This window comes from Mobula birostris, chromosome 6, assembly GCF_030028105.1.
Source record: "Mobula birostris isolate sMobBir1 chromosome 6, sMobBir1.hap1, whole genome shotgun sequence".
NCBI lineage: Eukaryota > Metazoa > Chordata > Chondrichthyes > Myliobatiformes > Myliobatidae > Mobula > Mobula birostris.
This window is the reverse complement of record NC_092375.1, coordinates 162916706-162933504: the sequence shown is the minus strand read 5'-3', so window position 1 is coordinate 162933504 and position 16799 is coordinate 162916706. Positions and strand designations below refer to the sequence as shown.

At 41.6% G+C, this 16799-nt stretch overlaps 1 protein-coding gene across 2 annotated transcripts in view; it reads right to left on the bottom strand.

The window, feature by feature from the left end:
• cerkl (CERK like autophagy regulator) overlaps positions 1-16799 on the bottom strand; it is a 210834-nt gene that overhangs the window by 128468 nt on the left and 65567 nt on the right. For both annotated transcript variants that reach the window (XM_072261766.1, XM_072261767.1), the window contains exon 2: positions 15914-16156. In XM_072261766.1, the coding sequence (XP_072117867.1) occupies positions 15914-16156 (243 nt within the window). The remainder of the gene's footprint in view (positions 1-15913; positions 16157-16799) is intronic.

Here is a 16799-nt window from a genome sequence, read left to right as displayed (position 1 = left end):
ACAGCATGAATTTACTGCATACACTCATATACCTGAGATCTAGTCTGAATGAACTTTCAAAAAGTTAGAATATTATCATTCTACTGCAACCCCCTCTGGATTTGAAAAAATAACTATGTGGAAAATCTTGTTAACGCTGAAAATTATGGGATTCTTTTAAAATATACTCTTTCTGTCATTCAAATTCTTTATTTCTCTTAATTAATTTCTTATTTGCATCCTAATTTTTATTTTGCTTTATGGACATCATATGAATCCACTTTGATTTACCTGCTTTTTACTTCCTAGTTGAGAACATTTGCTCAGTGAGATTTTCCAGTTTTGCTATTTCTTGTCAAATGTATCTGATACTCACATTACACAAGTTAGAACAAACAAAATCTCAGAAGAAAAGCCCAGTGTCTCAAGCTTACCATAATAACACACACAAAATACTGGATGAACTTAACGGGCCAGGCAACATCTATGGAAATGAATAAACGGTTGACATTTCAGGCCAAGACTCTTCTTCAGGTCTAGAAAGGAACGAGGAAGATGCCAGCAGAACAACGTGGAGAAGGAGGATTAGCTAGAAAGTGATAAGTGGAGACAGATGGGTGGGATACCTATGGAATTTGTTGCCACGGGCGGCAGGGGAGGCCAGGTCATTGGGTGTATTTAAGGCAGAGATTGATAAGTATCTGAGTAGCCAGGGCATCAAAGGTTATGGTGCGAAGGCGGGGGAGTGGGACTAAATGGGAGAATGGATCAGCTCATGATAAAATGGCGGAGCAGACTCGATGGCCAAATGGCTGACTTCTGCTCCTTTGTCTTATGGTCTTATGATAGGTAAAGGGCTGGGAAAGAAGGAATTTGATAGGAGCATGAACGTTGGTAGAAATGGAAAAAGGAGGGGCATCAGGGGAGGTGATAGGCAGGTGAGGAGCAGAAGTAGAAGCCAGAGTGGGGGGTAAAAGAAGAGAGGTGAAAGGGGCAAAAAAAATGACTACAAACAACAGGAATTCTGCAGATGCTGGAAATTCAAGCAACACACATCAAAGTTGCTGGTGAACGCAGCAGGCCAGGCAGCATCTGTAGGAAGAGGTGCAGTCGATGTTTCAGGCCGAGGCCCTTCATCAGGACTAACTGAAGGAAGAAAAAAAATGACTGCAAGCAGAAAGCAATGTCATGCCATTGGGTTAGAGGCTACCTAGAAGGAATATGAAGAGTTGATCCTCCACCCTGAGAGTTGCCTCATCGTGGCAAAAGAGGAGGCCCAGGACCAGCATGTTGGAATGGGAATAAAGATAGGAATTAAAATGCTCGGCCAGTGGGAAATTCCAATTTTGGCGGATGGAGTGGAGGTATTAGACTATATTGTTATAATGGTACCTGCAATTGACTGCAATAGTAATTGTAAATTGTTCATGCCACTTATGAAAAACACGAGTGCCAGGGATATGCACGAGTAGTGTAAGTGGTGAAGACTGTAGTTTTCAACTGCTGTCATGTAAGTAAATGTGACAGCCAATTTGCACACAGCAGGTTCCTCCACGGCTTATTCAGACAAATGACCAGATGTTCACCTCTTGTGGTTATGCTTGTTCACAAGTTGGCCACAGTTAGAGGTAGAGGGACAAACTAGAATACTCAATAACCAACTTGCATCACATCACGGAAAGGAATGCTGCCAATATCACAGAAAAATAGTAAAAGCAAGCACAATTGATATGCAAAAATAATCAACGGGATTATTGGACATAGTATTGGAGAAGTTTTGGTTAATAAAAAGTCGGCACAGGTGTTGAATAAATGGGATTCAGCAGATGTTGACCATATGAAATTTCTTAAGAAGGTGATTATAAAAAGACCTACATAGAAGGCAAGGTAGCAAAATTATACCAATGGAATACAGGGATGCAGGTTTAGAAGGTAGAGGGGTTGTTTCTCAGATGGAAGATGGTAGGTAAAATTTGAAAATGACTCTAGAATAGAAATTGTGGCACGTGGCCAAGTGGTTAGGGAGTTGGACTAGCGATCTGAAGGTCGTGGGTTTGAGCCTCGGCCAGGGCAGCGTGTGTGTCCTTGAGCAAGGCACTTAACCACACAATGTTCCAGTCTACCCATCTGAGAATGGGTACCGGCAAAAATGCCGGGGGTTAACCTTGCGATAGATTGGCGTCCTATCCGGGGGGAGGGGGGAGTCTCCTACTCTCAGTCGCTTCACGCCATGGAAACCGGCATAAGCATTGGCCTGATGGGCCACAACTTTAATCTTTAATAGAAAGTTCAGGAAATAATGAAGAATAATCAGCAGGGAGTTGGGAATCAGAGTTTATGGGGCTGAGAGTGGGGCAGTTGGGATACAACTAGACAAAGAGTGTAGTGAAACTGTCAAGAAGGACAAGCAGATGATAGGGCAAAATTGCAGTCAGTGGAATGAGTTGAAGTATATCGGGGGCTAAAATCAAAAAGGGTGATGGATACAGGATAGAAGGTGATATATTTGAATGCACAGGTAGATGATCTTGTAGCGAAGGTAGAGATTGGCAGGTATGAAGCAGGCATCTGAGTTGTGGCTGAAAGAAGATCATAGTTGGGAGCTTAACATCCAAGGATATACATTGTATCAAAAGGACAGGCAGGTGGGCAGGGTTGTTCTGTTGGTAAAAAATGAAATCAAATCCTTAAAAAGAGGTAACATAGGAGCAGAAGCTGTAGAATCCTAGTGGGTAGAGTTTAGAAACTGCAAGGTACACAGGCTTCCAAGCCAGGGTGTGGGGTATAAATTACAACAGAAGATATAAAAGGAAAGTAAAAAGGGCAATATTACGACAGCCATGTGGATTTCAATTTTCAGGTAGATTGTGAAAAATCTGGTTGGTGCTGGATTTCAAGAGAAGGAATTTATAGAATACCTATAAGATGTCTTTTTGAGAGCAGTTTGTGGTTGAGCCCACTACAGTACAGCAATTCTGCATTGGATGTTATGTTGTGACCCAGATTTGCGTAGGGAGCTTAAGGTAAAGGAACACTTAGGAGCCAATGATCATAATATGATAGAATTCAACTTACAGTTTAAGAAGGAGAAGCTAAAATCAGATGTGTCAGTATTACAGTGGAGTGAAGGGAATTGCAGAGGCACGAGAGAGGAGCTGGTCAAAGCTAATTAGAAGGGGATACGAGTAGGGATAATGGCAAAATAGCAATTGCTGGTGTTCCTGGTGGAAATTTGGAAGGTGCAGGAAAACTACATCCGAAAGATGAAGCAGCATTATAAAAGGAGGATGAGGCAACCACAGCTGACAAGGAAAGTCAAAGATGGCATAAAAACTAAAGAGAGGGTATATAATATAGCAAAAAATTGTGGAAAGTTAGAGAAATAGGAAACTTGTAAAATCCAACAGAAGGCAACTAAAAGCACCATGAGAGAAAAGATGAAAGTAAGTTAGTCACTACTATAAAAGACAATTCAAAAAGATTTTTCATATATATAAAGAGTAAAAAGGAGGCAAAAGTGGATATCAGTCTCCTGGAAAATGACACTGGAGAGGTAGTAATGGGTCAAAGAAATGGCAGAGGAAATGAGTAAGTATTTTGTGTCAGTCTTCAGTACAGAAGGCATTACAGAATGCCAGAAATGCGAGTGTGTCAGGGGGGAGAAGTGAGCGATGTTGCTATTACTAAGGCAAATGTGCTTGGGAAGCTGCTAAGTCACTTGGACCGAATGGACTACACTCCAAGGCTCGGAAAGAGGTAGCTGAAGAGTTTGTGGAGGCACTAGACACTAGACACTGGAATACTACAGCACAGCACAGTACAGGCCCTTCAGCCCTTGATGTTGTGCCGACCCATATATTCCTTAAAAAAACATACTAAACCCACACCACTCCGTAACCCTCTATTTTTCTTTCATCCATGTGCCTGTCCAAGAGGCTCTTAAATACCCCTAATGTTTTAGCCTCCACCATCATCCCTGGCAAGTCATTCCAGGCACCCACAACCCTCTGTGTAAAAAACTTACCCCTGATCTCTCCCCTAAACTTCCCTCCCTTAACTTTGTACATATGCCCCCTGGTGTTTGCTATTTGTGCCCTGGGAAACAGGTATTGGCTATCCACCCTATCAATCCCTCTCATAATCTTGTAGACCTCTATCAAGTCCCCTCTCATCCTTCTACGCTCCAAAGAGAAAAGTCCCAGCTCTGCTAACCTTGCCTCATAAGAACAACAGGAATTCTGCAGATGCTGGAAATTCAAGCAACACACATCAAAGTTGCTGGTGAACGCAGCAGGCCAGGCAGCATCTCTAGGAAGAGGTACAGTCGACGTTTCAGGCCGAGACCCTTCGTCAGGACTAACTGAAGGAAGAGTGAGTAAGGGATTTGAAAGTTGGAGTTGAAAACGAAGCTTTTTCTCTTCGTTCTGACCCTCTGTCCACAGTAAAACAGTGTTTTCATCTCCCAAAAATGGAGATTTTCAGAAACAGTCTCCAGAGTGAATAAATCTGAAAATGCCCAATATCCGTTGCAGTGTGTACAGGGTAACCGAGCTTTTTAAAACCGCTGTTATGACGTGCTGGAACAGATGGTGGCAGCACGGCATTTCATTGTTTTCTTATTATTATTATTATTATTATTACTTTATTGTCGCCAAACAATTGATACTAGAGCGTACAATCATCACAGCGATATTTGATTCTGTGCTTCGCAGAACCTAACAATTTCAGAACAGATGGCAACAATACTGAAGCCAGAAGAGTTAGAAATGTACTCACCAAATACTTTGACCCATAGCTTACTGAATAAATAAGAATACTCACTTTGCCCTGTTTTCTGTCCTTGCTTGTATGAAGGTGGTTTACCTATTTATGCAAGTACTTCTCTGACAATAGATGTGTAACAGTCTAATGTAACATTGTATGGAAATACAAGATCACACTGATGCAAACAAGTTTTATACATTTAACAAGGTGCTTTATTAATGCAACAGAGTTAGTCAGTTTTTCAATGTTCGTCGTCAGCCGGGTCATACTGTCCGTGAACTCCCAGTCGTTGCCTCCATACGCTCCAGTATTTGTTTTTTTTTAGTTTTAAGTCCTCCTGCGCAAGAGCCAAGAGCAATTCCTTTTAAGTTTTTCTACTCTGTAACTAGACAAATGCGCACCAAGTATATCGTTTCCTCTTTGCTTGTTTTCTGTGTGTCCTGCGCATGCCCAGTAGAAGGAGATTCGCCCAAATATCTGTCTAATGTGGACAGAGATATTTTGAAAAATGCTTAGTGTGGACGCCTGTCGTTTTTACTCGAAACCAGCATTTTCAAAATTATCCAGCGTAGTGTGGACATACCCTAAGTGTGGTCTCACCAGAGATTAGTAGAGTTGCAACATGACCTCTCTACTCTTGAACTCAATCCCCCTATTAATGAAGCCTAGCATCCCATAGGCCATCTTAACTATCCTATCAACCTGTGCAGCGACCTTGAGGGATGTTTGGATTTGAACCCCAAAGACCCTCTGTTCATCCACACACTTAAGTAACCGATCATTATCCCTGTACTCAGCCTTCTGGTTTGTCCTTCCAAAATGCATCATCTCACACTTATCCAGATTGAACTCCATCTGCCACTTTTCTGCCCAACTCTGCATCCTGCCTATATCCTCTTGTAACCTTCGACAACCTACAGCTCCATCCACAACTCCTCCAATCTCCATGTCATTCACAAACTTACTCAGCCATCCTTCCACCTCTTCATCCAGGTCATTTATAAAAATCACAAAGAGCAGGGGTCCCAGGACAGATCCTTGCGGCACTCCACTAGTCACTGACCTCCAGGCAGAATACTTTCCTTCCACTACTACCCTCTGCTTTCTTCCTTTAAGCCAACTTTTTATCCAAACAGCCAAGGTTCCACTGATCCCATGCCTCATGACTTTCTGGATGAGTCTCAAGTGGGGGACCTTGTCAAATGCCTTGTTAAAATCCATATAGACCACATCTACTGCCCTACCTTCATCAATTTCTTTTGTTACCTCTTCAAAAAACTCAATTAGGCTCGTGAGGCACAACCTTCCCCTCACAAAACCATGCTGACTATCCTTGAGTAGACTGTACCTCTCCAAGTGTTCGTAGATCTTATTCTTAAACCTCAATCCAATTGACAATCTGTGGCTGGACTTGGAATCTCAACGCCATGCAATCTGGCAGATCTTGAACAGTTTTGTAAAGAAGAATAGGGAAAAATTGCAGTGTCCAGATGTGCAAAGCTATTAGAAACCTATCCACACAGATACAAGGCTATATTTGCTACCAAGGGTGCATCAGCTAAACCCTGACCTCAAGGAGGTATGCGATTATGCAATCAATTGTTGTGTTTAATAATTGTAAAAAAATGTAGACCATTTTGTAGAAATTTGTTTTTACTTTAACACACAGAATCTTTTCTGCTGATCAGTGTCAAAACAGCCAAATTAAATCCACTGTGATTTAACTTTGTAAAACAATAAAACATGAAAATTTCCAAGGGGGTTGAATACTTTTTATAGGTACTGTAATTTCTAATCCTCTCAAAATGAATGCTAACGTTACATTTGCCTTGCCCACCACAGACTCAACCTGCAATTTAACCTTTAGGGAATCCAGCATGTGGACTCCCAAGACCCACTGCACCTCAGATTTTTGAATTTTCTCACCATTTAGAAAATATTCTACACTTTTATTTCTTCTACCAAAATGCATGACCGTACACTTCTGAATACCGTATTTCATCTGCCACTCCTTTGCCCATTCTATTAATATGTCTAAGTCCTTCTGTAGCCTACTTCCTCAAATCTACCTGCCCCTCCACCTACGTGCTGTCCGCAAATTTGCCCGCAGAGCCATCAATTCTGTCATCCAAGTCATTGACGTATAATGTAAAAAGTAGTGATCACAACTCAGACCCCTATGGAACACCACTTGTCACTAACAGATAACCAGAAAAGGTTCCTTTTATTCCCACTCTTTGCCTCCTGTCAGACAATACTTTATCCATGCTAGTATCTTTCCTCAAATGCCATGAGCTCTTAACTTGAGTTGAGTGACGTTTACAATTTTCCATTCCTCTGGAACCAAACCAGGATCAATTGATTCTTGAAGAACATTACTAATGACTCCACAATCTCTTCAGCCTCCTCTTTCAGGAAGCTGGGATGTACGCCATCTGGTCCAGGTGACTTATCTACCTTCAGACCTTTCAGTTTCCCAAGCACCTTCTCCCTGGTAATGGCAACTTCACACATTTCTGCCCCCAGAACACTCCTGAAACTTCCAACATACCACTGGTGTCTTCACAGTGAAGACTGATGCAAAATACTTACGCAGTTCATCTGCTATTTTCTTGTCTCCCATTACTACCTCTCCAGTATCAGTTTCCAGTGGTCCGATATATACTCTCGCCTCTCTGTTACACTTTACATATCTGAAGAAACTTTTGGTATCCTCTTTAATATTATCGGCTAGCTTACCTTCATATTCCACCTTTTCCTCCTTTATAACTTTTTTTAGTTGTCTTCTGTTGTTTTTAAAAGCTTTCCAACCCTCTAACTTCCCACTAATTTTTGCTCTAATAGATGCCATCTCTTTGGCTTTTATGTTGGCCTTGACTTCTCTTATCAGCCGCAGTTGTGTCATCCTGCCTTTAAAGTACTTCCTCCTCTATGGGATGCATATATCCTGAGCCTGCAGAATTACTCAAAGAAATTCCAGCCATTGCTGCTCTGTCATCATCCCTGCCAGTGTTCTTTTCCAATTAATTTTGGCCAGTTCCTCTCTCATGTGTCTGCAATTCCCTTTACTCCATTGTAATACTAATATATCTGCTTTTAGTCATAGTCAGCTTTTTAGCTTTTCCTTCTCAAATTACAGGGTTAATTCTTTCATATTATGATTACTCTTCCCCAAGTGTTCCTTTACTTTAAGCTCTCTAATCAATTCCAGTTCATTGAAAAACACCCAATTCAGACTAGACGATCCCCTAGTGAGCTCAACTATGAGCTGCTCTAAAAAGCCATCTCGTAGGCATTCTATAAATTCCCCCTCTTAGGATTCAGCATGAACTGAATTTTCTCAACCTACCTGCATATTGAAATCCCCCATGATATCGTAACATTGCCTTTTTGGCAAGCATTTTCTATCTCCCATTGTAACTTTTAGACCACATCTATACTACCGTTTGGGGCCTGCCATCAGGGTTTGTTTTACCCTTGCAGTTCATTAGCTGTACCACAATTCAACACCTTCTGATCCTACGTCACCTCTTTCTAATGAATTGATTTCTCTTTTTACCAAAAGAGCCACCCCATCCCCGCTGCCTGCCTACCGTACCATTCAATACAATGTGTGTCCTTGGACATTAAGATCCAAGCTATAATCTTCTTTCAGCTATGATTCAGTGATGGCTATGTCATACATGCCAATCTATAACTGTGCTATAAGTTCATCTACCTTATTCTGTACCACATTAAAATATAACACCTTCAGTCCTGTATTCATCCTTTTTCGTTCTGTTCATCTTTTACATTGCAACTCATCTTGTTGACTGCAATTTTCCCCTATCATCAGCCTCTCCTTGCAAACAGTCTCACTACAGAGTGCCTCAGTTTATAAACCAACTACCTCATCCTCAGCTCTATTACTCCAGTTCCCATCCCCCTGCCAAATGAATTTAAACCCTTCCACACAGCTCTAGCAAAACTGCCCTCAAGGATATTGGTCTCTCTTAGGTTCAGGTATTACCCATCCCTTTTGTACAACTTGTTCTTTCCCAATGATCCATAAATCTGAACCCCTGCCCCCTGCACCAGTTCCTCAGCCATGCATTCATCTGCCAAACCATCCTATTCTTGCCCTCACTGGTGCATGGCATGGGCAGCAATCCAGAGGTTACTACCCTGGAGGTCCTGTTTTTCAGCTTTCTACCTAGCTCCCTAAAATCTCTCTTCAAGACCTCTTCACCTTTCCTACCTATGTCATTGGTGCCAGTATGTAACAAGACTTCTGGCTGCTCATGTTGCTCCTTTAGAATGCTGTGGACCTGTTCCAAGAGTTCCCTGACCCTGGCACCTGGGAGACAACAGACCATCCAGGTGTCTCTATTACACTCACAGAATTTCATCTCTGTTCGTCTGACTATGGAATCTCCTATCACCACTACAGTCCTCTTCACCTTTCTTATATTCTGAGCTACAGCACTAGACTCAGCGCCAGAGACCTGGTCACTGCAGCTCCCCCAGTAGGTCGTCCCCCTTAATAGTATCTAAAGTGGTATACTGATTATTAAGTGGAACAGCCACAGGGGTTCTCTGCACTGGCTGCCCATTTCCCTTCCTGCTCCTGTCAGTCACCCAGTTACCTACCTACTGCAACCTAGCAGTGATTAGCTCCGTGTAACTCCTATCTATCACCTCCTCATTCTCCCGAATGAGATGAAGGTTATCAAGCTGCAACTCTAGTTCAGTGCACCTGATACCCATGTGGACATCCGGGAGACTGGAGGTCTTCCAGAATTCCCACAGCTCACACACACAGAACAAAACACTACTTGTGAAACCATTCTTACTGCACTAACTGTGCACCTACTGATGAGGAATGAAAAATTAAGGAAGAGAAAATCTTTTTTCTTAATTTCACCTAAGTCTGATGAGCCAAAGCCACTCCAAACATTACCCCAGTCACAACAATGGCTGCTCCACTTGTTCTTGCCTTATTTTTATTTGCCCTTTCTAATGAATCCCATTCAGTGATTGGTTGCAACCCAACTCTGAAAAACTACAGCAAGGTTCTACCTTTTTAATCCAGAATGCCAACAAGCCTTTGGACAGTTTCTTCATAACTGCAGGAGACTTCAATCATGTTAACCTGCAGGACATTCTACCAAAATTCCACCAACGTGTCATCATGGCCACTTGGGGAAAAAACAGACTGGACAATTCCTATACAAACAGACGCAGTACTTACAAAACCATCCCACGCCCTCATTTTGATCTCCAGTGTTGACCGTATCTCCATAATGTTAATCCCGCTGCTGAAAATGTAGAAAGCAATCAAGAGGACCATCACTGCATGGCCTAATGAGGCTATCTCAATGCTTCAGAACCGTATTGAAAGGACCATCTGGCAGATGTTCAAGGAGACCGCCACAAACAGATTACACACAGAACTCAAGGAATATGGCTCACCTATCATCGGTTACATCAGTAAGTATGTAGGCAACTTTGGTACCTCAATAGCAGTCGCCTCACAGCCCAACCAGAAAACCTGGCTGAATGCAGAGGTGCACTTCACACTAAAAGCCACTGGGCACTGCCTTCAAGACTGGTGACAGAATAGCCCTCAGAGCAAACAGCAACCTCAGCTTAGGATTCAAGAGGGCAAAGACCACCTATGCACAAAAAATTCTGGAACACCAGTTTGATAACGATCCCCAGCATAAGTTGCTGGGCATCAAAGGCATTACTGACTACACAAGGAAAAACTGCATTGACTGTACCAGTGGCAACTTCCTCCCTGATGCTCTAAACAACTTTTATGTAGGCTTCAAGGCATGCACACAACGCCGGCCACAAGTGCTATTCCCCCCCCCCACCCCGCCCCCCCAAGTTGAACAACCACTGGCTGTAACAGCAGCAGATGTGAGAAACACCCTCCATAAGGCAGCTAAGCCAAACAACATCCCAGGCCAAGTACTCCGTGTGTGCACACCAGCTCACTGATGTCTTTACAGACATCTTGAACACTTCAGTCATCAAGGCTGCTGTCCTCACATGCTTCAAATCAGCCACCATCGTCCCTGTATTAAAGCATTCTACACCATCAGAACTAATCGACACTGCTCAGTAGTACTGACACAAATCACCATGAAATGCTGTGAACAGCTGATAATGGCACATATCAAAAGTTCATTCCTGCCACATTAGCACTCACCAATATGCTTACCAGCAGAACAACTCTACCACAGATGCCATAGCATCTGTCATACACCTGATCCTGACACACCTAGAAAATAAGGACATTTATGTCAGGATATTGTTTTGGATTTCTGTTCAGCATTCAACACACTTCTCCCACAGACGTTGGTGAATAATCTCCTACTCCTCAGTGCAACTGGGTGTTGGACTTCCAAATGAACAGATCTCAGACAGTCAGGATGCACATATGATCCTCCCTCCCCATCATCCTCAACACAGGTGGCCCCTAGAGCTGTGTGCTGCGCCCTTTGCTGTACCACTCTGCTCACACAGAAGTGCATGACCAAACACCTGAGCAATCACATCAAGTTCTCCAATGACACAACACGGTGGGCCTCATCATCAGCAATGATGAAATGGCCTACAGAGAGGAGGTGGAAGAACTCGAGGCCTTGTTTTGAGCAAATAACCTCTTCCTTAATGTTAACAAGACAAAGGAGATGGTTATCAATTTCACAAGAACTTGATCACTCATACCGCCTTTACATCAGTGACACAGCAGTGGAAACTGCAAGAATCTTCAAACACCTGTAAGTGCATCACTGCTTGGCACCAAAACACCACTGCAGTGGACAGGAAGGTTCTACAAAGGGGTAGTCAAAGCTGCCCAATATATCACTGGCACCAGCCTACCCACCATCAAGGACATATATGTATAGAAAGGTTCTAGAAAAGGCCAGTACCATCCCGATGTATTCAACACATCTTGCTCGTGGACAGTTCGTCCCACTCCCATCAGGGATGAGGCTACAAAGCATTCATGCCAGGGCAACCAGGCTCAAAAACAGTTACTTTTCCCAAGCAGTAAGATTGATCAACATCTTCACCCACTAACTCCACCATTACTTTTATTATTTTGTTTCAGACAACTTATGTACAGCCAGAGCCATGTTATGGACACGCAATCAATCTATGTATATAATCTATCTTTTGTATTTATATTTAGTGTGTATTTTTTTGTGTTCTTTATCCTGTGTGTTTTTGTGCTGCACCGGATCCAAAGTTACAATTATTTCATTCTACTTACACATGTGCACAAGACATTAAACAATTTTGAATCTTGAATATCCACAAAAAAAAATCTCAGGGTAGTATATGATGACCTATCTGTACTTTGATAATAAATTTACTGTGAATTTTGAAAGAAAGAGGTCCCAAAACCACCCACTGTGGACCAATAGTTACCAGCAGCAAACTAAAAAAGGCCCCCTTATCCAATCTTTGCCTCCGGTCAGTCAGCCAATTTTCCATCCTTACTAGCATATTTCCTGTAATGCCATAGGCTCTTATCTTGTATGGCACTTTGCCAGAGGCCTTCAGAAAATCCAAACAAACAACATTGACTGACTCTCCTTTGTCTATTCTGCCTGTTATTTACTCTAAGAATTTCAGAAAATTTGTCAGGCAAGATTTCTCCTTTAGGAAACCACATGGACTGTGACCTACTTTACCATGGGCTTCTCAAAACCTCTTCCTTAAAAATGGACTCCAAACTCTGACTAACCACTGAAGTCAAGCTAACTGGTCTATAACTTCCTTTCTTTTTCCTCCCTCTCTTCTTAATTTTCCAGTCCACCAGAACCATTCCATAATCTAGTGATTCTTGAAAGATCACTACTAATACTTTCACAATCTCTTCAGCTAGCCTTTTAAGAACCCTGGGGTGTGGTCTAGGTGACTTATCTATCTTCAGACTTTTCAACTTCCCAAGCAACTTCTCCTTAGTGATAATAACTATGCTCACACCTGCCCCCTGCCCTGACACGCTCAAATTTCTAGTATACTTACTAGTATTTTCCACAGTGAAGATGCAAAATAGTTATTGAATTTGTCCGCCATTTCTTTGTCCCTCATTACTACCTCTCCATTATCCCGATATCCATTCTCGCCTCTCTTTTAATCTTTATATATCTGAAAAAACCTTTTGGTATCCTTTTTTATAGTAGTGGCTAGCTTACCTACATATTTCATCTTTTCTCTCCTTATTTCTTTTTTAATTGCTTCTTTTCATTTTTAAATGTTTCCCAATCCTCAGACTTCCCACTAATTTTTGCTTTATTGTATGCCCTCTCTTCTGCTTTTATGCTGTCTCTGACTTCCTTTGTCAGCCACAGTTGCTTCATCCTCCCTTTAGAATATTTCTTATTCTTTGGAAAGAATCTCACCTGTACCTTCTGAATTGCTCTCAAAACCTCCAGCATGCTGTTTTGCCTTGCTATCAACTTTAAGCAGCTCCGATGTCATGCCTCCATATTTCTTTCACTCCACTGTAATACCGATACATCTGTCTTTAACTTTGCCATCTCAAACTACAGGATGAATTCTATCATATTATGATCACTGTCTCAAAAGGGTTCCTTTACCTTAAGCTCCTTAATCAAATCTGGTTCATTACACAACACCCAATCCAGAACTTCCTTTCCCCTAGCAGGATTAACCACAGGCTGCACTAAAAAGCCCTCTTGTAGGAATTCTACAAAGTCCTTCTTTTGGGACAGAGCACCAACCTGATTTTTAAGGGTGATGTACTTTTCGTTTGGAAGATTCTGCTAAAAGGGTCTGCAGGAGAATGCCTGCTTGTCGTGATGAATAATGAATATAAAGTATCACCAGCTTCAGGATCTGTCCAGTGACTCAGACGACAGTCACAACAACTGCTCCATAAAGAGCCACAGATTTGTGGGCTAAATGGTCTCCTTCTGTGCCATAAACCGTTCATAAATCGATTATATTACAACTTTGAGAGAACTACCTTGCTTCTCTCCAAATAGGGACATGAGATCTCTTACATCCACCTCAGAAAGATCGCACATTAACGTCATCTTATGGATGAGATACATCTCACAGGAAAGCAAGCCTCAATTTTGTGCTTATTTGTGTTTTAATTTCTGCTATACCACATACTAATGGTTCACAGATTAACCTACTCTATGTGCACACCATTTCTGTTTGGAGTATACTATATATAAATAAAAACTGGTGTCCTTCAAACTAATCAGATTTTTAAAAATCTTGCTGTAGATTGATCTTGAATGTTGTAACAATGCTGGCATTATTTGAAGTTTTATTCTGCTTTAGAAATACAGAAAAAGAAATTGCTGCTGGAAAAGAAGGAAATAAAATTTCCTAATGAGCACTTAGACATCCAGAAAACTCCACAAAATTGCTCAACCCTGGTTAAACCAATGTTTGACAGCAATTTTTTTGTTATTAGAACAAGTTTCACCCAGCTAGAGCAGCAGATTCAGAGCTCAGCACACATCTGCTATTGCAGCTCCCCTCTCCTATACGGTCAGCATCCCTTTCCAGATCTTCTGCATTCCGGCGATTCTGAGCGTTTGCATCTCTCTGCCTTTAACTACTCCATATTGGTAATCCATATGGAGCAAGTAAAAGCAGAAATGTGCAAAAGGTCACAATTGCAGTGGTGCAGAAGAATCAAAAGGCAAAGTTGTCATTATAATAGAGAGCAATAGAAACAACACACAGAACAAAATAGGGGAGCTAATTAAAATTGGCAATGCTTGCAATGGAAGTCATGAGGTCAGGTGAGAAGCACATTGTTTCTGACCTGATAGCATGAATATTAATTTCTCTTTCCAGTAATTTCCCCTCCCCCTTCCTTCTTCTTCTGTTCTCCATTCTAGCCTCTTACTTCTTCTCCTCACCTGCCTATCACCTCTCCCTGGTGCTCTCCTCCTTTCCATTCTCCCATGGTCCACTCTCCTCTATCAGACTGCTTCTTCTCTAGCCCTTTGCTCTACCAATTATCATGTCCCAACTTCTTTCTTCATTCCCCCCCCCCCGCACCTACCTTGCTTCACCTATCAACTTCTAGCTAACCCTCCGTCCCTTCCTCCCACATTTTTATTCTGGTGTCTCTCCCCTTCCTTTCCAATCCTAAAGAAGGATCTCAACCCAAAACATACACTGTTTATTCACTTCCATAGATGCTACCTGACCTGCTGAGTTCCTCCAGCATTTTCTGTGTGTTGCTATGGAGATACATGGTTTCTGGATACAAGTTTCCAATGAACTCTGAAGGTTAAAATTTAGATTGTATGTTAGTGGCTTAGAGGGAACGTGGAAGAGATTTATTGCATGACTTCAGTACTAATGAACATTAATTAAATGGAGAAGTAGTTACTGTTTTCCACTTTCCCCAAGGCAAAGAAGGTTATGGAACTATTCAGCATCAAGAAATGGTTTAGATACATTAAATAAGGAGAAACTATTTCCAGTGGGAAAGTCAATAACCAAAGGATGTAGATTTAACATAATTGCATATGATGAGGGTTTCTTAAACAGTGATCTGGAATCAAACGGCTGAAAGGGTAGTTGAAGTCAATTGAAAATTAAAATGCAAAAGCAAATAAGATAAGTTTCAGAAAACTATAAAGAAATTTAAGGTCAATAATTACTGAACTTTTTAAAAATAGTTTAGCACAAATACAAATAACTGAACGGCCACGTTCTAGACTGCAGCATTTTACTTTTCCATCAATAGGAGTTCCAATTTAAGTCTAACAGTATCTTTGTGTGAAGCCCAAGTAAAGAACAATAAATAATACAATAGCAGTGACCCAATCCACAGACTGCAATTCAATATTTTCTTGCAGTACATTTTGAACCTGGAATGTAAAAGTAGAATAGCAAAACATTTTTCTTACAGGCACAGCATTTCTTATATTGCATGAGTCTTTCTTAGCTTCATAATAACTTTCATGAAGTTATACGTTATGAACAAACAGAAGGGAACATTCTTAGATTACTATTAATTCTCTTCTGTTTTGGTGACATGTGAATAAGTTATCCGACAGATATATCTAATTTTGCAACTTCTTTTGCTGAGAAACAGTACCACTCTCTATGAAACTGTACAATATATATTCTTAGGCATATCATCGTCACACTAAGCCTCAGTACTTACCATTCAGAATATCTTTCAGATATTTAAACCAAAGGTTGCAGTGGTCTTCACTTAAGTTGCTTAGATGAATAATACGGTGTTTGAGTTTATTTTGCCCTTTGCTCACACACACAAAAATGGCGATTCCTAACAGAGTTCCTCCTTTATACTGTTTCACCGATCGTCGACGTTTCATCTTCACAGCAAAAACTTCTTTTAGTTCCACAAATTCTGCATGACGTTGGGAAATGAGTGCATCATCACCTGCATCAAAAAACGTAGTATCAATCTGGAGATATTTTGCCATTTACAAATCAATTAGTTACCCGCTCTGTTATAAACACTAGAAAGTCTGCAGATGCTGAAGGTTCAAAGCAACAGATACAAAGTGCTGGAAGAACTCAGCAAATGAATAAACAGTCAGCGTTTCAGGCTGAGACCTTTCCTCAGGACTGGAATGGAAGAGGGGAGGCACCAGAATAAAAAGTTGTGGGGATGGGAATAAGACTAGCTAAAGGGAGATAGGTGAAGACAAGTGGGTGGGAAGGGTAAATAGCTGAAGGGGGAGGAATCTGAAAGGAGAGGAGAGTGGACCATAGGAGACAGGGAAGGAGGAGGGGACCCAGGGGGTAAGTGATAGGCGATTGATCAGAGGTAAAAGGCCAGATTGGGGAATAGAAGAAGTGGGGAGGGGGAGGGAAAAAACTTTTTAACAGACGGAGAAATCAATATTCATGCCATCAGGTTGGAGACTACCCAGATGGAATATAAGGTGTTGCTTCCCCGCCCTGAAGATGGCCTCATCTTGGCACATGAGGCAGCCATGGGCTGACATGTTGGAAAGGGAATGGGAATTGGCATTAAAATGTTTGGCCACTGGGAAGTTTCGTTTTTGGCGGAAGCAGCG